Source organism: Ornithorhynchus anatinus, chromosome 3 (genome assembly GCF_004115215.2).
Source record: "Ornithorhynchus anatinus isolate Pmale09 chromosome 3, mOrnAna1.pri.v4, whole genome shotgun sequence".
NCBI classification, from domain to species: Eukaryota; Metazoa; Chordata; class Mammalia; order Monotremata; family Ornithorhynchidae; genus Ornithorhynchus; species Ornithorhynchus anatinus.
Window position 1 is genome coordinate 13896824 of NC_041730.1, and position 27953 is coordinate 13924776.

Below are 27953 nucleotides of genomic sequence, written 5' to 3' on the forward strand. Positions count from 1 at the left end.
GGGGCTCACAGTTTTAATCCCCATTTGACAGATGAGGTCACTGAGGCACAGCGAAGTTAAGTGACTTGCCCAAGGTCACACAGGTGACTAGCGGCGGAGCCGGGATTAGAACCCGTGACCTCTGACTCCCAAGCCCGGGCTCTTTCCACTGAGCCACGCTGCTTCTCTAATCTCTAATCATTGAGACACAGCGTGGCTTAGTGGCAAGAGGACGGGCTTGGGAATCAGAGATCGTGGGTACTGATCCCAGCTCCGCCACTTATCAGCTGTGTGACTTTGGGCAAGTCACTTAACTTCTCTGGGCCTCAGTTAAAGGGGGATTAAGACTGTGAGCCCCACATGGGACAACCTGATGACCTTGTATCTACCCCAGTGCTTAGAACAGTGCTTGGCACGTAGTAAGTGCTTAACAAATACCATCATTATTATTATTATTATTAATCTACTGATATTAACATCTCATTTAAAGACAAGAAGGAAGTTACATTTTCTCTTGTCAGGAATTTGAGCAAATTCTAACGACACTGGATTTAGACAAGTAGCAGCAGTTGGAGCCGGTAAATAGCAAAATGAAGTTTCCTGAATTTCCCCCCTTCAGCTGTCCTATGTGAAGGCCATAGGTATCCCCTTCCTGGAGTTGACAGCCTTAGGAACTGCAAGGAGTGGCCGTCTTGCACTTGGCTGCTCTATGAAAAGACATCCCTCTCCCTTCTATTGTTGCTTCATTTTGCCCTGGATTTTCCAAAGTTTTCACTTTAGCCATGGCTAAAAGCACAACTTGTTGCCCTCAGGTTTTCTGGAAAGGGGCAGAACCAAGGGAAAATTTCAGGAGTTTCTCACTTTTTCTGGGGTGGGCACAGTAGGTCACCAGGGAACAGCTGAGGTAAAAGGTACATGGCATGGTATTTATTAAGCCGTTACTATGTGCCAAACATTGTACTAAGTACTGGGGTAGATACAAGCTAAACGGGTTGGACGCAGTCCCTGTCTCACATGGGGCTCATCATCGAGATAAGTACTTTCCCTTAGGGACAGGTACAAATAGATTTCCCCCTGCTATCTCTCCTCTCTTCTCTCTTTCTACCGCCCACCCCGCACGCCCCGCTCCTCTGCCGCCCACCTCCTCACCGTCCCCCGTTCTTGCCTATCCCGCCGTCGACCCCTGGCCCACGTCCTCCCGCCGTCCTGGAATGCCCTCCCTCCTCACCTCCGCCAGACTCACTCTCTTCCCCTCTTCAAAGCCCTACTGACAGCTCACCTCCTCCAGGAGGCCTTCCCAGACTGAGCTTCCCCTTTTCCCTCTGCTCCCTCTCTGCTCCCCCTTCACCTCCCTTCAGCTAAGCCCCTTTTCCCCCCTTTCCCTCTGCTCCTCCCCCTCTCCCTTCCCCTCCCCTCAGCACTGTGCTCATTTGTATACGTTTTTATTACCCTATTTATTTTTGTTAATGAGGTGTTCATCCCCTTGATTCTACTTGTCGTGATTAAGTTGTCTTGTTTTTGTCAGTCTGTCTTCCCCGATTAGACTGTGAGCCCGTCAATGGGCGGGGATCTTCTCTATCTGTTGCCGAACTGTACATTCCAATCGCTTGGTACAGTGCTCTGCACATAGTAAGCGCTGAATAAATACTACTCAATGAATGAATGAATGAATATTTGGTTAGGCCGAATGAGAATCTGCCACTGAGTCAAAAGAAACCATGTGAGGGTGAGAATCTGAGAAACAATCACAAATCGAAACTAGTGTCTCCAAACTAGCTTTTCCTCGTTATAAACGACAGACATCTTAGGCACTTTCACCCACCGACATCACTGCCGTAGGTGGACGGGGTGGATATAAATGGGCTCCAGTCACACCCAAAGGGTAATTTTGAAACTGATACTTAAGATGTGTAGTCACTGAAAACCTACTTCTTTACCAACACTTTTCCCCGCAGTCAGATGACAGTATTAGCGAGGTCAGAACGTTCAAGTTCATCTCCGTAACCAAAGAGTTTATCTAGGGAAAATAGTCTTTTCCCCACGTAAACTAGGGCTTTAAAAATATCTATGTCAACAACAGGAATTGAATTAACTTTCGTCTTCCCTTAATGAAACTCTGCAGTCTCTCTGGAATCCTAACCTCAATTTAAGTTTTTTTCCTCATTAAGAGCCTTGGAAAGAAGGCTAGAAATCTCATTATTTACAAAAAAACCCCATCATTCAATTAGTCATTTACCCCTTTAACTTGTGGGAAAACAGTCAGAGTTGGGATGTAAAATGAATTCAAATAAATTTTTAATGTGATGAACTTTACCACATAAAGCGGATGTCAATTTAATCTTTTCATGCCTCGGATTCCGATTTAAACTAGGAAGACCTTCCTTGGTCTTTGAACTCCCTGGCACAACCCGGTGCTTTGTTTGGAGCAGAACAGACTTCCTATTTTAACCATCAGATTAATGATCAGGAAACAGAAATGCTGCACACAAAATCATCATATCAGATGAATAAATTGATAACGCAAAGTCAGAACTGATAGACTGATGGTGTTAATCTTAGAATTGAAGAATTGGGAAATGTAACTAAGAAGACCTGGAAAAAAAATCCTCACACATGTATGTGCAAATTAATTAATTAATGATGGTATTTGTAAAGCGCTTACTATGTGTAAAGCACTGTTCTAAGCACCGGGGGATACAAGGTGATCAGGTTGTCCACTGTGGGGCTCACAGTTTTAATCCCCATTTTACAGATGATAATAATTTTGGTATTTAAGTGCTTACTATATGCAGAGCACTGTTCTAAGAGCTGGGGTAGATACAAGGTAATCAGGTTGTCCCACGTGAGGCTCACAGTTAATCCCCATTTTACAGATGAGGTAACTGAGGCCCAGGGAAGTTGAGTGACTTGCCCACAGTCACACAGCTGACATGTGGTAGAGCTGGGATTCGAACCCATGACCTCTGACTCCCAAGCCCAGGCTCTTTCCACTGAGCCACTCTGCTTCTCAGCCAAATCTCCAGCTGCCTTCTCTCACCTGGCAATACCTCTTCTTCTCACTGAATGAAGGGAACGCCAGCCACCAATCCCCTCACTGTTCACCCTTCTAAATCCCCACAAAATCCTAGAACTATATTAGTCGACAGGAGCTCTCAGAAGAGAGTTCTTTAATAAGAGATCCTATTGAGATACTTGAAAATGAAAGGGAAGAGGGAGAGTGGCAGCGTCTTAATTAACAATAGAGAAAGAAGGCATTTGCAAAGAGCCTTATGACAATTCTGCAGAAACTCAGAGTTGCTAACTCAGAAACGCCATTCGCATCTACCTTATTTTATGGTATTTGGTAATAGTAATGTTCGTATTTGTTAAGCGCTTACTATGTGCAGAGCACTGTTCTAAGCGCTGGGGGAGATACAGGGTAATCAGGTCGTCCCACGTGAGGCTCACAGTTAATCCCCATTTTACAGATGAGGTAACTGAGGCCCAGAGAAGTTAAGTGACTCGCCCACAGTCACACAGCTGACAAGTGGCAGAGCCGGGAGTCGAACTCATGACCTCTGACTCCGAAGCCCAGGCTCTTTCCACTGAACCACTCTGCTTACTATGTGCTAGGCACTGTACTAAGAGGTGGGGTAAAATACAAGGTGATCAGGTTGGACATAGTCCATGAATGGGGCTCACAGTCTTAATCCCCATTTTACAGATGAGGTAACTGAGGCCCAGAGAAGTGAAACGACTTGCCCAAGGTCACATAGCAGCAGACGCGTGGCAGAACCGGGATTAAAACCCAGGTCCTTCTGATTCCCAGGCCCGTCCACTGAGGCCACACTGCTTCTGGGCAGGGCAAAAGGAGATCTTGTCCTATCTGCCAAGCAACCATTAAGGAGAGGGTTAGTTGCCACAGAGCGAACCATGAACGTCAACCCTCCTCCTGGGGGGAAGAGATGACTGAATTATATTTGCTAGCATCAAGATGGGGGGGATCATGCTATGAACCTGTGTGACAAGTGGTGTGATACATCGAGACCGCCACCAAATGGAGGACTTCTCTTCTCCTGGAGAACTACCCAGATCCTATCCAAGAACCACCAACGGGTTTAGGTGACTCGATCCCCATCAGAATTGAGGAGGGAATCCTCCAGAAGCTGCAACACTTCCATGACATTCTAACAACAATTCTCAACACAGCGGATGAGGTGCTCTAAGTTCACCGCATCATTTAAAAATGAAATTGGACATTTTAAGAGGGTGGGGCTCTGGAGGGGGGACTTCCAATAGCCTATTCAACCTATACTAGTTTTTGCTGGCCCCCTGCCCAGAGCGTATGACTGCAGGCTATATACCGCAGTGTCAACCGCTCCTCTGATGGCCTGGGCACAAGCAAGCCCGCGACTCTTCCTCCCCGACATGTGCTGCTCACTCCCTGTCCTTGCGCCACGATTCCCAACTGTCTGGGAAAAAAACAATTCAGGGGCTAATCTTATATCAACTGGGGAATGAAAGCCCTTTTTTGGGTTGGGGGGGGAGGAAGGAGAGCTCCGCTTTAATGCTCCTTACCCACGCTTCCCCTTTGTTCATTCTCCTTTTTGTTTCCCGATCTTTGATTCTGTCGGGTTTCTCTCTTTCTCCCTCCACACTTCTCCTGTTTCCCCTCTTCCTCGTCTGAGATCTCCAGCTCTTTTCTTTCAGTCCTGTTCCCTGCTGCAGTCCCCTCTGCCTGGGCAGGTGACTCAAACACATCCTTTCACCCTCACCCTCACATTCCTTCGGTAACCTGGGCGGGCTAGAGGCGTGCACAGACTTGGAACGGGTTCCTTGTGGGCTGGGCTGCTCTACAAGCTCTACTGTTTTATACTCTCCCAGATGCTTAGTACTGTACTCTATCCAGTAAGGGCTCAATAAATACCACTGATTTACTGACAGTGATTATAACCACAATAATATCAGGGGTTTCTCTTCTCTACTGCTTCTTTCTGGATTTCCTTAGGAAGCAATGACTCCACGGAGCCCAGCAAGAAACCGAAAGACAGGCAGAAAGATGGGGGAATATGGCAAAGAATAGGTCTAAAGGGCTCTAGTGCTGCCCTCTCTCCTATATGGTTTTAATAATAATAATGACGATGATGGTATTTGTTAAGCACTTACTGTGTGTCAAGCACTGTTCTAAGCGCTGGGGGGAGATACAAGTTAATCAGGTTGTTGCAGGTGGGGCTCACAGTCTTGATCCCCATTTTACAGATGAGGTAACTGAGGCCCAGAGAAGTTAAGTGACTTGCCCAAAGTCACACGGCTTGACAAGTGGCGGAGCCGGGATTAGAACCCACGACCTCTGACTTCCTCTGGTGCTCTTTCCACCGAGCCACGCTGCTTCTCACAAGTCCTGGACCTACCAAAACTGCTTGCTTAGATTGCAAAATCATGGGCTCGGTACTCTTGCTCTTTGATCTGCTGTATAGTTGGTCATTTTGTGTTCTCTTGATTTCCCCCGTTGGACTGCAAGATCTCTGCAGGCAGCCCCACAGCACTTACGTATACATCCGTTAGGAGGAGGATGATGGTCACTGAATGAACCTGATCGGATTCAGCTCTCCCATTCCCATCCCCAGTCAGCTTTGTTCCTAAGGCTCTCAGATCTTGCGCCGAAGCCTCTGTTCTCAGCCCGGTCTTCGTTTCGGACTTGGGGGTGTCTTAGCAATTGGGTCTTCCGGAACTCGAGAAGACACGACCAGATGTGGACGGCCTTCCTTACCTGCCTGAAGAGCAGCAATCCTCGGAACTCAGAAGCTGATAAAACGCTGCCGTTGCAGAAGGGGACTTTAATGTGCTTCTTGAAGTTTGAGGAAAGTTTTCTGTGCTTACTGAAGTCTGAGAAGACCTATTTCGTTCCTCAGTTCAATTTCTTTCTCTTGATACCACAGGACCCTGTTTTTCTCAATCTCTGAAAAGTTTATCCATGAGTGGCATGAGGACTGCCGTCCCCCCGAAGGAATCGGAGCAACCTTTACAATCAGCAATGAAGAGAAGTGTGGCCTAGTGGATAGAACGTGGGCCTGCGCGTCGGAAGGACCTGGGTTCTAATTCCGGCTCTGCTACTTGTCTGCTGCGGGACCTTGGACAAGTCACTTAACTCCTCTGTTCCTCAGTTAACTCAATTGTAAAATGGGGATAAAGACTGTTAGCCCTATGTGGGACAGGGACTGTGTCCAACCTGATCAACACGTACCTACCTCTGTGCGTAGTACAGTGCCTGGCACTTATAAGGCCATAACAAATACCTCAAGCAAAAAAAAAGACTGAGACCCACGCCAGGTACTCAACTTTAAACTGCCAGTGTGGCACACAGAACATTAAGTTACCTCATCTGACTTAAGTGGAATTTATCAGAACTGAGCCTGCTTGATTTTCAGCATGAAGTAATAGAAAAATGAAAGCGATGTTTATCCAGTCTCTCTTGATTTTTAGAACTTGGGCTGTTGGGCCAAAAGAACAATGGAAAGAAGAACCTACTCCACGGTTAATAAAAGAGAAAAATCTATACTCTCAAATAATAGGTACAGAACTTACTGACAAGTATATATTTAAAAGATTACTTGACCAGCATAATTTACATTTTTCCAGGCATTAAATCTTCAGGGACAGAAAAATATTGCTTCTCAGAGAAAGAACTAATAATGTTCAGATAACAGACAACTAATGGTTCCCTTGAGCCAAGTATTTCCAATGTAATTTAAAATATAAATGAAATTCATTTTCTCCATAGCATTGGAATGCCAAGATTAACTGTTTATGCATAAGCTTCTGATATCAGTTTTCTCTTGAGAGAGAGAGAGAGAGAGAGAGAGAGAGAGAGAGAAGCATACAGTGGTTCTCCGATATTGTGGGGTTTATGTCCTTGAAGCCCCCTGCGTTATGGATAGCTCGTGTTGTTGTATTCATGGAGCCAAATCCAAAGGGCTACAATGCTCCCTCTGATCCTGGAGACCACTCCCTCCTCTCTGAAATATTAAGAGATCTCAGTTTTGCTGCCATAATTCTGACCTGCTCCTCCTCTGTTTCAATCACTGGCTCTTCTTCCCTCCCTTAACTGTGGGTGTTCCACAAGGCTCTGTCCTGGGTTCCATAATCATCTTGTTCTATACCAACTTTGCCCACATGACTTCCAACTCCACCAACTCGACTGCGCTGTATTCTCCCAAGCACTTAGCGTAGTACTGTGCACACAGAAAACGCTCAATAAGTACCACTGATAGAGTCATTGATCGATTCAATTATCACCTCTATGAAGATGATTTCCAAATTTACCGCTCAAGTCTAGACCTCTCCTCTGAACTACAATCCCACACGTCCTCTTGCCTCAAAGGTATCTGCGCTTGGATGTCCCGTTGGCATTTTACACTCAGTAATATCTAAAACAGATCTACTCATCGTTCCCCTTAAATCTACACTCACGGAACTACTCCACTTTCCCCCTAAATCCACATTCCTCCCAACTTGTACATCGAAAACACTCCTCCTAATTTTTACATCTCAGCCGACACCACCCTCGTCCCTGTCCCAGAAGCTCCATGTCACCCTCAACTACTCCCTGACCTTCAACTCTCACTCTCAATCTACTGCCGAATCCTGCTGGTTCTTCCCGTACATTTCCTGGATCTGTCCCCTCCTCTGAGCCCTGGTGCAAGCTCTGTCAAATCGTGATGACTCTAAATGCCTCCTTGCTGGTCTCCCCGCCTCCAGCCTCTTTCCCCTCCAGTCTACACAATGCAATGCTGCATGAATCATCATCCTGAAGAATACACTCCTTGGAAACCTCCACTGGCTCCCTGTACCCCTCCACATCAAGTAAAAACTCAACACAGTCAACTTTAAAGCTCTCTACCCAATCACCAGATCCAAAATACCTGCTCTCTTCACCTACGACTCCTCACCTTGCTCTCTTCATTCCTCCCAAACCAATTTTTCCCACTGCTCCCAAACACCTCTCCATCCTCAAATCTGACAGACCACAACCCTCTACAGTTTTATACTGTTACTGGCGTGGAACCGGTATCCTATGACTCTCCTTAGTCTGGCCATATTGGGTCCTGGAGAAAGTGTCAGCTGAGTGGGAGAATAAGGATTACAGAAGAGGAGAAGGAGTTCCAAACCCTGTAGGTGCCGAAGAAATATCAGAATAGGGTCAGTTGAATAATTTTGAGTGAAGTTTTCATTATGAATGATTGATGGGCCAACGTGTTTCAAAGAATGTGGGATATTTCAACAGACCTTATAGAGTGTTGTCTGCTATTCTGTGTAATTTTTATTTCCAAAGTCCTAAAAACCACCTCAAAAAGATTACCACCGGAAGACTGCTCTTCAGCTTTACAGACAGTAAATCACTTGTTTAATACTACTGAAATGCCTAACGCACTAGACATAAATGAACATACTCACATTTCTGAACAGCTGCTCTGCAAGTTCTCTGATGTGCTTTATCAATTTCAGGGGATTACTGTCTTCCACTTTAATTCGCTCCACTTCAAAGGCTACCAGCTTGGGAAAAAGAACCAAACGACAAAACGTCAACCCCAAACCGATCCTTGGCTGCGTTCAAAATTCCCTATCATTTGCACATTCGACTGGGTAACGAGAGTGTGAATGGAAAAATCGGAAACATATGAACATCTACTATGTTATCCGACGGCTCGGCGGCCGGGATGAAACCCACTTGGGTTCACCGAGATTTTCATTTCTCTCGACCACACCGAAAGTGTCATTACTCGGGTGACTCTCTCCAAATGATCTGATCAGGGAGGGTCCCAGGTGAGCAGACCAATTCAGTGGATTAAGGGTAGGGCCCCTTCCTGACTCTCTCCACAGCCTTTCCTCCTGGGGCAGCAAAATTCCAGGGGAAAGGGCTTTCCCCCTTCCTCCCATCCCCTTGATGTTTATCCCATGAGACACTGCTGTGACCCCAGTGTTGCCTCCACTCCCACATGAATGGATCAAATGTCCCGGTTTGAATTTTCCTCAAATACACACTTCTGTGAGAACCCTCCAAATATGTAGGCATTAAGCAGAAACCACCCCTTATTTTTTTTAAGGCTTTTCACACCACAATGTCTTGGACATAACAATTGGGATGATGACACGTAGCTACAGATGGGTAGCTTTAGATGTGATCCACTGTCTTCATATTCCTGTGAGGGAGGTAAAGATTTACTTCAACCACTTCATGGATGATTCTTTCATTCATTTAATCATATTATTGAGCACTTACCATGTGCAAAACACTCTACTAAGCACTTGATGATAGGAGTGGAGAGGCATTTAGGACAGAACGGTAACAGCCACTTAAATTGTAGGCGTGGATTTTGGCCAACAGAAAGTCATTCCTGAACTGTGATATTCATTCAAATCAAGAAAGTCCTACTTTTACTAAGAAGGTGAATTCTACTCAACATAGAATACTCTTAATCTACTTTAACACAGAATTCTACTTCTAACATGGAATCAAGGCTAAGTCCTTGACTTTGCATCTCATATCTATAAAATGGAATTATGAACTGCAGAAATCTCTACAATTAAAAGGGACATCCCAATAAGGCAGCCTGCAGGCTCCTTATTCTTCAAGAGAAGCTGTGTCATATATAAATATATCAATTAATATTGAGGGCTTACTGTGTGCAGGACACTATACTAAGCTCTTGGGAGAATATAATTCAACAGAGTTAGTAGACATGTTCCCTGCCCACAATGAGCTTATAGTTTATAGGAACCGTTTTATAGCAAGATACCATGTATGGCCTAGAATGAATAGAGAGGTGATCAACCTGACTGCCTTCTATCTACCCCAGTGCTTAGAATAGTGTTTGGCACATAGTAAGTGTTTAACAAATACCATTACTATCTTATTTTTATAAACTCTTGGCACACGCAGAGAGAGAGGGTGGGGAAATCACCCTTCTCCCCAGAAAACTCCAATAGCTCCACCTTGGAAATGGTCAAGGGAAATCCCTGGGGTTGGGTGGGCTCAAGGAGGGATTTAGTGGTCTTTGTTAAATGTTTAAGATGTGCCAGGCACTGTACTGAGCTGTGGGGTAGATTCGAGCTCATTACGTTGGACACAATCCTTGCCCCCACCAGATTCAGTCTTAATCCTCATTTTACAGATGAGGTACGGGGAAGTGAAGCGACATGCCCAAGGTCACACAGCAGACAAGTGGCAGAGCCCGAATTAGAACCCAGGTCCTTCTGACTCCCAGGACCGTGCTCTATCCACTAGGTCACGTTGCTTCTCTGGTGGATTGGCTTCATCATCCAGCTCTGCGGGGCATCAGGAATTAACTCGGCTGTTAGTCCCGCCCAGTGCTAAATCCATGCCAATTAGGGGGATGGGCAATCCTTGATATCTCAGGTGATTGAGATAATTGAGGATAGAGCATCTTCCCTTCTGACAGATGAAAATGGTTTCACAATTAGTCGGGTATATCCAGAAGCAGCACAGCGTAGTGGCTACAGCCCGGGCCTGGGAGTCAGAAGGTCATGGGTTCTAAACCCAGCTCCACCACTTGTCTGCTATGTGACCTTGGGCAAGTCACTCTACTTCTCTGTGCCTCAGTTACTTCATCTGTAAAAGGGGAATTGAGACTGTGAGCCCCCGTGGGACAGGGATGACGTCCAACCCGATCTGCTTGCACGCACCCTAGGGCTTAGTACAGTGTCTGGCACATAGTGAGAGCTTGCGCTTAACAAATACCACAGTTATTATTGTTATGCCTTTGGGAAAATTCTGTCTAATATTTTAAATGGGATTCTGACTACAATTAAAGACCTGGTATGATTATTATTTGAAATAAGGGTATATCAGCTTATCATCTCATATTTCCTCCAGGAAGCCTTCCCTGACCTACTGCTCATCTCCCCACCTTACTCTCCCTCCCTTCTGAGTCACCTATGCACTTGTCTGTACATCCTAAGCACTCTGATACTCATCCCACACCCCAGGGTGCTTATGTATATGCCCTTACACTTTGTTGCTATAATACAGCTCAATACCTGTCTCCACACACTAGACTGAAGTTCCTTGAATGCAAGGATTCTGTCTCCCAATTCCGGTATACTTTCCTGAGTGTTTAGTACAGTGTTCTACTCTATAATAATGGTCACACTTAAAAATAGCACCACTATTCATCTGCTATTGTTTTAATGAGATGTTCATCCCCCGATTCTATTTATTGCTATTGTCTTTGTCCGTCTCTCTCCCCCGATTAGACTGTAAGCCCGTCAAAGGGCAGGCACTGTCTCTATCTGTTACCGATTTGTCCATTCCAAGCGCTTAGTACAGTGCTCTGCACATAGTAAGCGCTCAATAAATACTATTGAATGAATGAACATAATAATTCAAATATTAAATAGTCGACATTTTAGGTTGATTTTTAAAAATAAGTCTGCTTATTAATCTGCTCAGACATTTTCCAGTGTGTCAGTACCCAGGAATTAAAGAGTTTCCACTCTTTACATAACAGATATGTCCCCAAAAGTGTCATAAAAGAAAATATGCTGATTCAGTCCTTACTGAATCAATCAGTGGTATTTATTAAGCGTTTACTGTGTGCAAAGCATTGTTCAAAGCGCTTGCTAGAGTACGATATAACAGATGAAGTTACAACGCCATTCTATCTCAGATAACTCGTAACAAATGTTTACGGGAAGATGACAGAACAACTCATGATGCTTTAAAGGAAATACTCTCCTTTTTGGCCGCTAGTTTATACAAAAATTTTATCCGGCAGAACATCCATACCTCATCGAAGAGATCACAAGACCTGTAGGGAGGCCCTCTCTCTGACACAAAGCCAGCAAATGCCATTCCATTGAGAACTTTGGTCAGGAAATCATTCTCAATCAAGCCACGCTGTCCCAGGAAGGCCGTCTGTACAGACAGGAAATGTGAAATGAACAGACCAATTAATCACTTCGTATCGGATACGCGGTCAAGCTGTAAATTAAAAAGAGATCAAGATGTGCCCACATTCCTTCACTTTTCAAGTGTGCCGAGCTGGGTGCTTCAACGTTTTGGGGATCTGGGTTCTTTGCTCCAGGACTTAAAATGCCACACAAACATTGGGTTTAAAACACAAAAAATCTTAAAATGTCAGAAAGCACGAGACCACGATCGGTCCCGAAAATAACTCAGAATGGGCCAAAACCTGTAAGAGAAAAAAGTTCTGCTGGGAGGGTGGTTTTGTTGTTATGGTGAGAGGAACGGAGGTGCCCTGTCAGCTGGGAGAGGGCTGTCTTTCATTCATTCATTAATGATAATAATATTGATGATATCTGTTAAGTGCTTACTGTGTGCCGGGAACCGGACTAAGCGCTGGGGTTGGATGGACACAGTCCCTGTCCCAGATGGAGCTCCTAATATCAATCCTCAATTTCCAGATGAGGGAACGGAGGCCCAGAGAAGTGTAGTGACTTGCCCAAGGTGGCACAGCAGAGGAGGGCGGAGCTGGAATTAGAACCCACGACCTTCTGATTCCCAGGCCCGTGTTCTAACCACTAGGCCACCCTGTTTCTCAACTGAATTACATCTCAGTTCATTCACTCAATTGTATTTTTTGAGCGCTTACCGTGTGCCGAGCATGGTAATAATAATAATGTTGGCATTTGGCTTACTTCGTGCAGAGCACTGTTCTAAATGCTGGGGTAGATACGGGGAACGAGGTTGTCCCACGTGAGGCTCACAGTCTTCATCCCCATTTTACAGATGAGGGAACTGAGGCACAGAGAAGTGAAGTGACTTGCCCACGGTCACACAGCTGACAAGGGGCAGAGTCGGGAGAGGCACGGGCTGTGGCTTGGCCCACTGGGTCTGGGCCACAGAGGGGCTCTGCCCCTCAGACCCTTCCCACGGCCCTGATATCTCGTGGTCGCCAGCAGCTCCAACCCTGACTCAACCACTTTTATTCTGTCCGAGGGCCCTGGGCTGTGTGTTCATTTATCCATTCATATTTATGGAGCGCTTATTGTGCACAGGATACTGTACTAAGTGCTTGGAAGAGTAAGGTAGAGCAATAAACAGACACATTCCGAGCTCCCAGTGAGCCTACAGTCTAGAGGGGGAGACGGAGAGTAAGCAGCGTGGCTTAGTGGAAAGAGCATGGGCTCTTAGAACCCATGACCTCTGACTCCCAAGCCTGTGCTCTTTCCACTAAGCCATGCCGCTTCTCCTGATATATATATAAGGTTTGAACAGGTTTCAACATAAGTTTAGATTTTGGAAATTGTGCTGATTTTATATACACATATATTTCATCTCGACAAATATAGCATTACTTCTGATGAAATGGATGTGGTTCATCAGTGAAGCCCTCTGCAACGAGGATAGGGCTGCTAATAGAGAAGCAGTGTTGCCTAGTGGATAGAGTATAGGCCTGGGAGTCAGGAGGACCTGAGTTCTAATCCCAGCTCTGCCACTTGTCTGCTGTGTGACCTTGGGCGAGAGACGTAGCTTCTCTGTACCTGAATTCCCTCATCGATCTATCGTATTTATTAAGTGCTTACTGTGTGCAGAGCACCGCACTAGCACTCGGAAGGCTACAATATAACAATATAACTGACACATTCCCTGTCCACAAGCTGCTCATCTGTAAAATGGGGATTCATATTGTATATATTTGTATATATTTTATTACCCTATTATTTTGTTAATGAGGTGTCCATCCCCTCAATTCAATTTATCGTGATTACGTTGTCTTGTTTCTCTCTGTCTCCCCCGATTAGACTGTGAGCCCGTCAATGGGCAGGGATTGTCTCTATCTGTTGCCGAATTGTCCATTCCAAGCGCTTAGTACAGTGCTCTGCACATACTAAGCGCCAATACATACTATCGAATGAATGAATATTAACAAAGAAAATACTGATGATGATAATAATAACAATAATTAAGGTATTTCTAAAGTGCTATGTGCCAGGCACTGTTCTAAACACTAGCGTAGGTTCAAGGTAATCAGGTTGCACACCGTCTCTGTCCCACATGGGGCTCAGAGTTTGATCCCCATTTTATAGATGAGGTAACTGGGGCACAGAGAAGTGAAGTGACTTGACCAAGGTCACACAGCAGGCATGAGTCAGAGCCGAGATTAGAACCCACATCTCCTGCCTCCCAGGTCCGTGCTCTTTCCACTAGGCTGGGGACTGTGTCCAACCTAACTTGAATCTACCCCTTTGCTTAATACAGTTCATGGCACATAGTAAGTGCTTAACAAATACCATTCAGAAAAAATAAAATGGAGCCGTGACGCTGATCAGGGCTGGTGCTGTGAGAGGGTGTGGACGTTCGGTACTGTTCAACGTTCTGGTTCGGGGCTGCTTATCCCGCGGTGGAGCCTGGAGATTTTTTAAGCTAGGGCCTCCACTTCAGACGGCTGGGCGATGCACCCAAGGTCAGAGGCTTCCGCCGCTCGGAGTGAAGGTCGGAAGCTTTTCGACTTGGGCCCCCTGCCTGAGGGCCTGTTGCGGTGGAAGGCCTGAGCCGAGAAAATCCACTTCCTGACAAATGGCAGCACTCACTTGACGTGGGTGGTTCACTCAAGTAGCAGATATGGGGGTAAAACTTGAGCCAAGAAACTTTTGCCACGAAATGCACCGACTGATTGCTAATCCTTTTGGATTTTCCAGTTCGCCTGGGTTGAAATTAGTTTGGAAAATTGAGAGGGTACTGTATTGCACTGCTTTGAAATTCAAATTACCTTGCATTTCAAATGAACCCTGACCCCTCAAATCAAATGCTTCAGAATGGAAAAAAATATTTTAAATAGTAAATCAAACCGAAGTTGATGTTTTAATCCTAGTGAAATAAGCTTCTTCCATGAAAGAAATCTAATAAAATTTGACAAATCTCTCTCCCACCATAGCTGAGTGACTATGTGTCTTAGGGAAGCGGCGTGGCTTAGGGGAAAGGGCCCGGGCCAGGGAGCCAGAGGACCTGGGTTCTAATCCTGGCTCCGCCACTTGCCTGCTTTCTGACCTTGGCAAATCACTTCTCTCTGTCTCAGTTTCAACTATGAAATGGGGAAGAAATACTGTCATCCCTCCTACTTTGACTGTGAGCCCCATGTGGGACAAAGACTGTATCCTATCTGATCATTTTGTGTCTACCCCATTGCTCAGAACAATGATTGACACATATCAAGTGCTTAAAAATGCCATAATAATAATTATTACCATTATTTGGCCCACCTACAGTGGCCGAGGAACTCTTTGCCTGCCCCAGTCACGCTCTGTTGCATGCAAGGCACGGCCTAGTGGATACAGGACGGGCCTGGGAGTCAGAAGGTCATGAGTTCTAATCCTGGCTCTGTCCCTCGTCTTCTCTGTGACCTTGGGCAAGTTACTTCACTTCTCTGTGCCTCAGTTACCACATCTGTCTAACGGTGATTAAGACTGTGAGCCCCATGTGGGACAGGGACTATGTCCAACCTGATTTGCTTGTATTCTCTCGCAGCATTTAGTACAGTGTCTGGTACATAGTGAGCAATTAAATACCACAGTTATTATCAATATCATTATTATGATAAAAAAGCACTGCTCTGCCTTCCTGGGTGCGCTTTTCACCTCCAGGCAAGAGAAACGTGCAAATCGAAACCTCTCCACCCTGTTTGCCCTCACTCACCTTACCCCTGCCCGCAGCTGAAGGACCCTCTGCCTACTCCCAGCTTGTTCTCTGTGCCCACCACACTGCCTCCCGGGGAAACAGCCCCTCTGCGCCATCGAGGACACGCCATCCCATTCTGCTTTCCACCACCCTGGCAGGAAAGCAAACAATACCTGCAGCGTGAGGCCACCTTCGAACCTTAGGAAGGCTGGAAGCCACTGCTGTGGCTTCGGGTATGTCGCGGACTCAGAATCACAAGAAGCCTGTAATTCTGCTCCACGGTGTCCTACTGACTTTTGTGTTTTGTGTGTACTTGTCCTTGTCTCTTAGGCTGTTTTAACATTTCTTTATAAATTTCACTGCTCCCAAAACATCATCTCAAGTCCTCTCTCCAACCTATATTCATTGATCGAGAGCCCCTAAGATCCAGAGTCTGTGTCTAATTGCCCCCTGTACACTCTTTCCCAGGGCTTAATTAAGTGCTCGGCACCCAGCTCGTGCTTAATAAATAGCACTATCCCTATTACTCCAAGTCTTAAAGTTTAGTTGGTGAATCTCTTTCACAGACAATTTTATCACTTCTACAGTTCTCTCTTTTCTGGACACGTCCCTTATCCTCCCACAATATGTTATCGTTATTTCTATTTGTAACCTTACTAAGACGTCCCTTCGATAATGGACTTGGAAGAAGTTAGGATCCAAAGGTAGAGCAAAGGTACTGTAACCTGCACCCTCCCACACCCTGTAAAGCAAACACACACACACACACACACACACATTTTTGGGGGGGTGGGGAGACGGGGAAAAGGGGGTGAGGGGAAGTGGGAGTCAGAGGTCATGGGTTCGAATCCTGGCTCTGCCACTTGTCAGCTGTGTGACTGTGGGCAAATCACTTAACTTCTCTGTGCCTCAGTTACCTCATCTGTAAAATGGGGATTAACTGTGAGCCTCACGTGGGACAACCTGATTACCCTGTATCCTCCCCAGTGCTTAGAACAGTGCTCGGCACATAGTAGGCGCTTAACAAATACCAACATTATTATTATTATTATTATTCTGCTGCCCCTGCCACTGATTTGAGGAGGAACATTAAAAATCTCTGAAAGAGAGAAGTAGGAAAAGGGAATCACCAGAAGAGCATCGATCCTTTTGAGACCCCTACTCAAACAAATACACACACACATAATGGTATTTGTTAAGCGTTTACTATGGGCCAAGCACTGTACTAAACCTTGGGGTAGATACAAGGTAATCAGGTTGTCCCACGGGGGGCTCCCAGTTTTAATTCCCATTTTACAGATGAGGTAACTGAGGCCCAGAGAAGTGAAGTGACTTGCTCAAAGTCACACAGCTGACAGGTGGAGGAGCCGGGATTAGAACCCACGACTCCCAAGCCCGCGCTCTTTCCCCTGAGCCAAGCTGCTCCATCATTTACTCCTTCATCTCCAGCTGCTTCTCAAACAGCAGCAGCAGGAAGAGCAGGAGCCCAAACTATTCCACAAGCAGCCCTGTGGAGGGAAAGCTGAAAAAGCTTAACAGCTTCCTAACGTAGGAGCATGCAGCCAAAGGCTGCGATTTTTCTAATCAAGAAGTTCACACCTTTGTCACTCCTTACACCTAACTTTAAAATGGATCCTTGATTTTCCCAGCTCAGAATCCCTATGTTGGTTTCAAAACAATATACAGTAGAATTAAACTTTCCCGATTACACAGAGAATTGGTCCAAAGTACGGGTGGGCGGGAGGGCGGTCCCAAATATCAACATGATTTTAAAAGCTTTTGGCCTGACCCAAGCAATGGAAAAGGAAGGAAATTGTTCCCATGTAATGAGGTCTGCTTTAGGTCACGAGGGTATCGTCTACTAAATCATCTGGAACTAAATGAGACTAGAGCCATTTGAAATGCTAATGCTCCTTCCAAAAAAAAAAAAACAGCTTTCTTTCTCCCTTCTCCTCTGCCAAATCGGGCCACGATTTTTCTTTTTAAATAGAATTTTACCTTGTGAAAGTGTATGACCGGCTCTGCATGAATTCTGATCAGTTGCAAACATGATCTATAGCCTTGGAAAAGCTGGGCAAACAATCTGAGGAAAACTGCCCGCACTTCTTTATCCTGAAAACAAACAGACAACTAAGTTACAGGATCTCTTTCTTCCCCGAGAACAATGGTATTTTCAAACCCAATGATAAAAATGAATCATATCTAAAAGGCAAAGAAATAAAATGCCACCTCTCACCTGAGAACTTGGGAATTATGCCTATTTTGAATCTAATTACAAGCAACCTCTCCTATCCAGGAAAATAAATGTTAATGAAGCTCTTGTCTACCAACTCTGTTGTACCGTACTCTCCCACACACTTAGTACAGTGCTCCGCAAACAGTAAGTGCTCAATAAATACCAACTGATTGATTGATTGATTGACTAATAAGGATCTCCTTTGGCAGTCAAGAGTTCATCTTAAGAAGTGCCATGTGATGGGAGTGGTAGGACATGCCACTTAGGAAATGTAGCAATGAAGATAATATAAACTTACAGGGGAAGAGACTCTCCTTTCTATATCTGGGAAAATATTTACAAATAATGGGCTAATGATCAATACTAAATCAGTAAGGCATCCCTCTTTGAAAACAATAGTCTTTGGGTATACTCGTAAACTTTTTCTTCATTTTCACTTGCAAATACATTTATCATAAATTGTGACTCAAGGAAATATAAGGCACCAAACAAATCATATTTGGTTCAAGTATACTGCAAGGACACTTGCAAATAAAACGATATTTTCTCATATTAAAATACTTTGTCTTATTAAAAGCACTTGTACTCTCCTAAGTACTTGCACACAGCAAGCGTTCCAGTAACACTGATTGATTGAAAAATAAATAATAAATTTCTTACCAACATTTTTGAATGAGATAAAGCTGTTCGTGGAGGTGGGAAAGCATAATCCGCAACTTCCAAATCTGGGTGTAAAATCTAAAAAAAACAAACCCCCATATTTTAAACGAAATTCTCCAAGGATGTGAAAATGTACTTTCCTTTATAAAAAAGAACAGGGAAAAGGAAATACCCTGTTTCCATCAGCAGGCGGCATCTCAGTATACACAGTTCTCCTTCGATACAGGGGTTGTATTCTTGTAAAAAGCCATGTTAATGAAAACTCTGTAGCACTCACCTGCTTCACTGCCATGTGTATTCGCACAAGCCGTATCTTTTGCTACCGCCGCAAGCTATAATCGAATCGCTTTCCTCCCTGACTGCCATCTTTGATCTCTTACTTTCCGATGGCTCCTTCCCCACTGCTTTCAAACATGCTCATGGCTCCCCTCTCCTAAAAAATACAATTCCTCCTCTGATTTCCAGGCCTGAGTTTTTTCCACTTGACCACCCTGCTTCTCCTTTGAATCACTCGGTCTCCAAATGAGTCCAAAAATTGTCCCAGCCCCTCCTTCCATTTTTATCTAACTGATGACTTTTTGGGTCGGTCAATCTTCTGAGCCTTATTATCCTGCATTTAAGCGCTTGGTACAGTGCTGTTCATGCAGAATAAATACCACTGATGGATTCTTTTTGTTCGTCATCCACCCTGAAATACTCTGGATCTCTTCAGTTTGGTACCAAGTTAGATAACCACTGTCACCCACTCCTAGGCCTGTCAGTCTTCCAAAGGCCTGTTCTGACTTTGGGAAGCGGTTCATTTTGTATTTGTTTTTTTGTGCACGTAGTTCCATGGCAGTTAACAGACGACAGAGGCAAAACCACAATGGAAAAGCCTATGAATAATGAGGGCTAATTGGATGTAAGTGTTCAAATGTACCTTGTCCTAACTAAACTGGGAGTTTTTGAGGACAGGAATTGTGTCCTTTCAGAAATTCTGTGTCCCCAACCTACAAAGCATCTAGCCTAGTGAAACCGGCTAATCTTGCTCTTACGAACATTTTTCCTTCCCTCCATCCCAGCATAATAACAATAATAATAACATTTAAGTGCTTACTATGGGTCAAGTGCTGTTCTAACTGGGGTCTTGTCTTAAACTGTCGAGTCCTTTCTGACCCATAGAGACTCTATGGACCCATCTCTCCCATAACGCTCCACTCTCCATCTGCAATCATTCTGGGAGATCCTTATCCTTAGAGTTGGGGTAGACACAAGTTAATCAGATCAGACCAGGTCCCTGTCCTACCTGGGGCTCAAAATCTAAGTAGGGGGGAGAACAGAAATTGAACCCCCAATTTACAGTTGAGGAAACGGAGCCAAGGAGAAGTAAAATGACTTGCTCAAGGTCAGATAGCAGGCAAGTAATGGAGGCAGAGCTAGAACCCGGGTCCGCCATGCTGCTTCCCGGTCTGTGTCTTTTTTCCCCAGAGACTGAAGGTGGCAACCACAGGTGCCAGATCTACATCAGCATAGATCTCTCCTCTTGCCCGACCTGGTGCCAGACGGGCAGGAAATGGGAAAACGAAGATGAGACGAGAGGAGGAGGAAATGGCCTCTTTTCACAAGGTCTTCCCACCTTTGAGTTTGGGCCACAGGTTTCTAAACTGGTGGAGTCTAGACTGTAAGCTCCCTCTAGACTGTGAGCTCATTTTGGACAGGGAACGTGTTTTAACAACTCTGTTATACTATACTCTCCCAAGTGCATAGTACAGTGTTGCACACGTAGCAAGTGCTCAAAAAATAGAATTGATCAATTGATTGACTGACTGAGTCTCTGGGGACTACAGCCAGCAAAACGCTGGCTCCCCAGGCCCATGCAGATCATATGGGCTCTGCAGATAATAATAACTGTGGTATTCGTTAGGGGCTTACTTTGTATTACTGTATTAAGTGTTGGGTGGAGACAAGCAAATTGGGTTGGACACAGTTCCTGTTCCACATGAGGCTCCCAGTCTTGAGCCCCATTTTCTAGATGAGGTATCTGAGGCCCAGAAAATTGAAGTGACTTGCCCAAGGTCACAGAGCAGACAAGTGGCGGAGCCGGGAATAGAACCATGACCTTCTGACTCCCAGGCCCGGGCTCTAGCCACTACGTCATGCTGCTGCAGGGCCATCTGAGCAGTGAGGATTGCCGCAGTGCCCGAGGGAGGCGGCTGGGGCCCGGAGCAGTTAGGGATACTTTCCGGCTCTTGAGGTGTAGGGATCGTAGGGCAGGACAGGGGAGGATGGCTCCAAACTCCTTTCGGTGCTCCTTCCTCCACTGCACCCAAGCTAGTCTCCCTCCTCCCGCCTACCCAAGTAAGGAATTAAAAGTTAAAAATATCCCAGTTAATCCTTGTTGTCAATTCAGGACATGGAGAAGGAGGCAAAACTTCAAGCTGACATTTACTGCTTGAAGAATTCCCACATCCATACGGAAAAGAGGGCAGGGGACTTACAGTTCAACAAAATGAAGACAACCTTGGCTGGTGAATCTAGCAGTGCTCGTTCCATGCCGGAAAAGGCAAAAAAGAGCAACACTCTCTAAAATGAACATGTTGGGAGATTGGGAGGACATGTGAGCGGATGTGAGAAATGCCTGGTGGATGTCACAGATGATATTACAATAACGATGGTGCTTATTAAGCGTGTCCTATGCATCAAACACTGCGCTAAACAATCAATCAATGGCATTTATTGAGCTCTTACTGCATGCAGAGCACTGTATTAAGCGTCTGGGCATGTACTGTACAATACAGTTGGCAGGCCTGACTCCTGCCCACAAGGAGCTTAGAGTCTATACAATCAGATGGACCCAATTCTTGTACCACACTGGGCTCACAGTTTACAAGGGAGGGATAATAGTTATTTTATCCCCAGTTATCAAATAGGTAAAATGAGGCATGAGAAGGTAAGTATGTTGCCTAAGGCCACAGAATAGACAAGTGGAGGAGCTGAGATTAAAAACCTGGGTCTCCAGACCACAGTTCCATGTCCTTTCCATTATTATTATTATAGTACTTGGTGAGCGCTTACTATGTGCCAGGCACTGTACTAGGCACTGGGGAGAAACGCACACAAATCAGGTTGGACGCTCCATTTTCCATTTTACCTCATTTTTCAGATGAGGTCACTGAGGCATAGACAAGTGAAGTGACTTCCCCAAGGTCACACAGCAGGGAGGTGGAAGAGCTGGGATTAGAACCCACAGTCTAGGCCATGGATGAAGATCTTCAATCAATTCACATTCCTGATCTATGTAGTTATGAAGGACCTCAATTTGATGCATCTCTGAAGGTTTAATAGCTGCCAGTTGAGGAGCAAAAACTCAGTGGAAACTGTGGCTTTGAGAAAAGAGCAACTCAAAAAGTCACACTAGGAAATTCAGGATTTGAAGCTAATGCCAAACATGACGAAAAATGTCACCAGTTTCAAAGTCTTTTCTTTTTTTTATGGTATTTTACTCTGTGTCAAGCACTGCCCAAGGGCTGGGGTAGAAACAAGTCAATCATATTAAACTCAGTCCCTGACTCCCATGTGGCTCCCAATCTAAGTAGGAGGGAGAACACCTCCTTTTACAGTTGAGGAAGCTGAGGCAAAAAAAAAAGGTAAGTAACTTGCCCAAGGTCACACGGCAGGCAAGTGGTGGAGCTGGGATTATAACCTCCGCAGGTCCTCTGACTCCCAGACCTGTGCTTCTTCCATTAGGCCACGCTCCTTCTCTAATTGGAAATCAGGATAAAGCTCACTGTAGGCAGGGAATGTGTGTGCTTATTGCTATAATGCCCTCTTCCAAGCGCTTAGTACACTGCTCTGCACACAATAGGTGCCCAATAAAAACGATTGAATGAATGAATGAATATTAAAGGATACGGTAGCAGAAATTGGCGAGAGGCATTTTTACAAATAATAGATTTTTGCTTCCCTTAATACTGTACATCCAAGGTGACCTACTGGCAACTGTGGACCTGAGGTTACTCTTCTCTCCTTAAGAGGAACTAAGAAATATTTGCCTTTTCGACCTAAAGTACACCACCCCATGACCTTTGCATTTCTCACTCAGATGTTTCTAATTTCCACAAAAAGGAAATATCATCGGAAAATGTGACATACCAGAGAAAGGGCCGTCTGGGTCTGATGCAGCAGTGGTTCCGGGAGTGGAGAAAGGTGGATACATTCAGGAATTTTGATAGTGCCTCCATCCAGATCGGCAATAATTACATCTAACTAGAAGAAGAAAAAGAAAGGATATAATATAGTAATGAGGAAAATAAAAGTGACATCTAAGGTACCCTCAGATTGCATTTGAAATGGCAAAAATAGCATGGCTCAGTGGAAAGAGCCCGGGCTTGGGAGCCAGAGGTCGTGAGTTCTAATCGCGACTCGGCCGCTTGTCAGCTGTGTGGCCTTGGGCAAGTCACTGAACTTCTCTGTGCCTCAGTGACCTCATCTGTAAAATGGGGATTAAGACTGTGAGCCCCACGTGGGACAACCTCTCGTTATATTCCGGCTAGACTACTGTGTCAGCCTTCTCTCTGACCTCCCTTCCTCCTCTCTCGCTCCGCTCCGGTCTATTCTTCACTCCGCTGCCCGGCTCATCTTCCTGCAGAAACGATCTGGGCCTGTCACTCCCCTTCTTAAACAACTCCGGCGGTTGCCTATCGACCTCCGCTCCAAACAAAAACTCCTCACTCTAGGCTTCGAGGCTCTCCGTCACCTCGCCCCTTCCTACCTCTCCTCCCTTCTCTCTTTCCACCACCCACCCCGCACGCTCCGCTCCTCCGCCGCCCACCTCCTCGCCGTCCCTCGGTCTCGCCTATCCCGCCGTCGACCCCTGGGTCACGTCCTCCCGCGGTCCCGGAACGCCCTCCCTCCTCACCTCCGCCAAACTGATTCTCTTTCCCTCTTCAAAACCTTACTTAAAAATCACCTCCTCCAAGAGGCCTTCCCAGACTGAGCTCCTCTTCTCCCTCTACTCCCTCTGCCATCCCCCCTTTACCTCTCCGCAGCTAAACCCTCTTTTTCCCCTTTTCCCTCTGCTCCTCCACCTCTCCCTTCCCATCCCCACAGCACTGTACTCGTCCGCTCGACTGTATATATTTTCGTTACCCTATTTATTTTGTTAATGAATTGTACACCGCCTCGATTCTATTTAGTTGCCATTGTTTTTACGAGATGTTCTTCCCCTTGACTCTGTTTATTGCCATCGTTCTTGTCTGTCCGTCTCCCCCGATTAGACCGTAAGCCCGTCAAACGGCAGGGACTGTCTCTATCTGTTGCCGACTTGTTCATCCCAAGCGCTTAGTACAGTGCTCTGCACATAGTAAGCGCTCAATAAATACTATTGAATGAATTGAATGAACAACCTGATCACCCTGTATCCTCCCCAGCGCTTAGTACAGTGCTGTGCACATAGTAAGCGCTTAACAAATGCCATTATTATTATTACACCATATAAGCCTATCGGCCAACTCAATCAATGGTTATTATTGAGTGCTTACTGTAGGCAGAGGACTGTACTAAGCGATCGGGAAAGAAAAACAGAAAGGTTCCTTGCCACAATGGGAACTCTAGCCCGATGAACTTATTTACAGGTATCCCCAACAACTCTTGCATATACATTCATTTGAACTGTACATTCGGTCACTGATTTTGCCCATCGCAGTAAATATTTTTATGTCTGTCTCTCCAGTCGGAGTGTAGGTTCCTTGTAGGCGGGGAAAGTGTCATTTCTTTTTTCTGTGTTTCTCAGTACTCTGCACTACTACCAATGCTGATGTGAATTTTATAAAATTCACACAAAAAAGACCGTAAACACATTTCTTAAAGACTTTTTCACTTCTTGCAACTTAGTTTCAGAGTACAGCTAGGGTCAACAGTAACACATTAAGACCACTGATTCAGGGAAATTTTCCTGTTCAGGGAATTTTCACTTCTGCTAAAACTCAACCAACTCCAAGAATTACTGAATAATAATAATAATAATGATAATGGTATTTGCTAAGCGCTTACTATGTGCAGAGCACTGTTCTAAGCGCTGGGGTAGATACAGGGTAATCAGGTTGTCCCACGTGAGGCTCCCAGTTAATCCCCATTTTACAGATGAGGTAACTGAGGCCCAGAGAAGTGAAGTGACTTGCCCACAGTCACACAGCTGACAAGTGGCAGAGCCGGGATTCGAACTCATGACCTCTGACTCCCAAGCCCGTGCTCTTTCCACTGAGCCACGCTGCTTCTCTAGCAGAAAAAGGAGCCACTCTTGCTGACTCCTTCATTCATCCTCCCTCTACATCCCCATAGCACATGAGAAGCAGCGTGGCTCAGTGGAAAGAGCCTGGGCTTTGGAGTCAGAGGTCATGAGTTTGAATCCCAGCTCTGCCACCTGTCAGCTGTGTGACTGTGGGCAAGTCACTTAACTTCTCTGTGCCTCAGTTACCTCATCTGTAAAATGAGGATGAAGACTGTGAGCCCCACGAGGGACAACCTGATTCCCCTGTGTCTACCCCAGCGCTTAGAACAGTGCTCTGCACATAGTAAGCGCTTAACAAATACCAACATTATATGCATACATCTGTACAGATCTGTAAATTTATCTGTTCATTTATATTAATGTCTGTGTCCCCCTCTAGACTGAGCTCACTGTAAGCAGGGAATGTGTCTGTCTGTTGTTATACTGTACTCTCCCAAGCACTTATTACAGTGCTTTGCACACAGTAAGCGCTCGATAAATGCAATTGAATGAATGAACATGACAAATGTCTGACAATAGGTTTGAAAGATATGTACTTACAAGTTCATGGACATCAGAACGAAATATAGAATGAACTCCAATGATGAATGGTGTTGGTGAACTCAGAACTTCCAACAGTTGACCCGGGAGAATGGGAATATACGGATAACTAGGAATAACAGAATGTAATTTAATGATGATGATAATAACAGCATTGATTAAGCACTTACTAGGTGACAAACTCTGTGTTACACTCTGGGGTGGTTTTAAGCTCAACGGATCACACCCACTTTCCGTGCCTCAGGGAAGGATGGAGAGCTGGGATTTTATTCCCATTTCACAGATGGTCACAAGAGGTTAAATGACTTGCCCGAGGTCACATGAAAAATGAGCGGCTGAGCTGGGGCTAGAAATCAGGTCTCCTGCCTATCGGCCCCATACTCTTTCCACTAGGCTGTTATAATCTTTTATATTGTCCCATTTACAAACAGATCATTTATTCATGAGTTCCTTGTGGCCTAAACGTAGACATGAAGGGAATCCAACTCTGGGTCCAGTGTAGTGACTCTGGGGCTACTAGCCCACCTGCAAGAATGTCATTGTGGGTGTGACTCTAAGTCTGAGGACATGTTCTCTTGTACTCTCCCAAGCGCTTACAGTGCTTACATTGCTTACACAGTGCTCTGCACGCAGTAAGCGCTCAATAAATATGATGGAATGAATCAATTCCAGTAGTGCATCAGAACAGCTCTACGTGGGAGACCCCATTCCCTTCCCCTTTAGTTAGGCAGGGTCCAAGACGGGCCAGATATAGGACCAACCAAGCACCACTCCCCAGTCGCAGTCCTTGGAGGGCGATATTGCGATTCACAGGAACTCTAGGTGCAAAAAGGTAAATGAATTCTCTAGAGATGGGTACACTGTGTATGAGTGCTCTACTGGTTACCCCTCCAAATTTATCTCTTCAGTCTCAGAAATACATCACCAATAAAAGGCCATGCCATATGAGACTAAATAGTGGCTTGGTGGGCACAGCACGGGCCTGGGAAGCCAGAAGGACCTGGGTTCTAATCCCTGTCTGCTGTGTGACCTTGGGCAAGTCACTTCACTTCTCTGGGCCTCAGTTCCCTCATCTGTAAAATGGGGATTAAGAGTGGAAGCCCCAGGTGGGACAGGGATTGAGTCCAACCTGATTAACTTGTATCCAGCTCAGCGCTTAGAACAGTGCTTGGCACGTAGTAAGCACCTAACAAATACCATAACTATTATTAGTATTGTTGTTATAGAAAGATAAGAAAAATCTCACCTATATTTAAGAGGAAACATTAAGGACTCCAGTGCCCTGCAAGCATCGCTAAGTCTCTGGAAGCTTGCGGAATGGAACAGAACCTTGTTTTCCGTAAGAACTGCACAGAAGAGGCTGAGGACATTCTGGATTCCTTAAAGACAAGAATACAGTCTTTGAAAATGCATGCAAAATTTTTAAACACATTGCCAATACAGACCAAAGAAATTAAACAGAAAAGAAAAATCAACATTCTTGGATTTACTTTAGGAAAATATGTGGCAAATCTGTGAATGCCATAAGTTTTGTGATTCGGGGTTGGTTTTGTTTTTCAAACTGACTCTTTTGATTGCCTCTATTCTCTTCAAATCAGGGTAACACTCTCTGACTGTAATGGAACCGCCTGGATATTTTTTATTAAGCTCCCACAAATTCAGCTTCCAAGTTTCTTCTTTTCTCTCCATTCTCAGAGCCAAATCCCTAGTAACTCATTACTGCAAGAATGGCTTCACAGGCCTCCCATTAAAAAATTTTTATCTTTTGCAATCTAGGACCATTTCATTTCCCTCTGGTCTCCTTATATTCCTTCATATCAGATAAACCACTGACATTTATCTTACGATCTCTCATTATTCCAACCAATGTGTGTGAAGTACTTCTGAACGTGCTCCTTTCTAAATCCGGATCTCTTGAATATGGAGAAGCCCCTCTAGACTGTATACTCGTTGTGGGCAGGGAATGTGTCTACCAGCTCTGTTACTTTTCCTCTTCCAAGCACTTCAAGTGCTCTGCACACAGGAAGCGCTCAGTAAATACCACTGATTGATTCATCACTATTCTTATTTTTTTATTTACTATTCTATTTGAACGATTTCTTTGTCAAGAGCACATACTAAGTGCAGTGAGAAATTACAGAAAAAGAAACACAATCCCTCTCCCTGAGGAGTTTACACTATTAAGGGGAAAATGGGACAAGACAATAACAATAAGCATGAAGTTAGACTGAATGGGCAGGAACAATGAGCATTTCATTTATGAGAGCAAATAACAGAATAAACACACCCATTATAAAAACCTGAGTCTGGTTTTTCTCAAATGACAAAAATCTGGATAAAGAGTCTTACCCAGGTTGCCAGTCTAAGGCGAAAAAAAAGAGGAGAAAAATCTGAACCACTTTTGATGCAATTAAGAAAAAGTTTGGCAAGTTTGCTGAAACAACACGGTGGTTTCATTTAATCACAATAGATAATTTGTGCACACAGGAAACAGGAAAAAGGAAAATGACATAGTGATTCTTTAGAAATAACAATTTAGGGTGGACAGGTGCTCAACTTTGTAGACTGGACCCTTTCTCCATCCATCAATTCTGTGAAAAGTTGTTACTCTCAGTAAACCCTAAAATAGTTTT

At 45.0% G+C, this 27953-nt stretch overlaps 1 protein-coding gene across 8 annotated transcripts in view; it reads right to left on the reverse strand.

The window, feature by feature from the left end:
* The window catches only part of SBF2 (SET binding factor 2), a 474020-nt gene that overhangs the window by 156513 nt on the left and 289554 nt on the right, over nt 1-27953 (reverse strand). For all 8 annotated transcript variants that reach the window (XM_029059546.2, XM_029059545.2, XM_039911379.1 and 5 more), the window contains exons 7-13: nt 26567-26699; nt 25321-25429; nt 22644-22757; nt 18513-18590; nt 17615-17728; nt 11765-11893; nt 8413-8511 (exon numbers count right to left, since the gene is read on the reverse strand). In XM_029059546.2, the coding sequence (XP_028915379.1) occupies nt 8413-8511; nt 11765-11893; nt 17615-17728; nt 18513-18590; nt 22644-22757; nt 25321-25429; nt 26567-26699 (776 nt within the window). The remainder of the gene's footprint in view (nt 1-8412; nt 8512-11764; nt 11894-17614; nt 17729-18512; nt 18591-22643; nt 22758-25320; nt 25430-26566; nt 26700-27953) is intronic.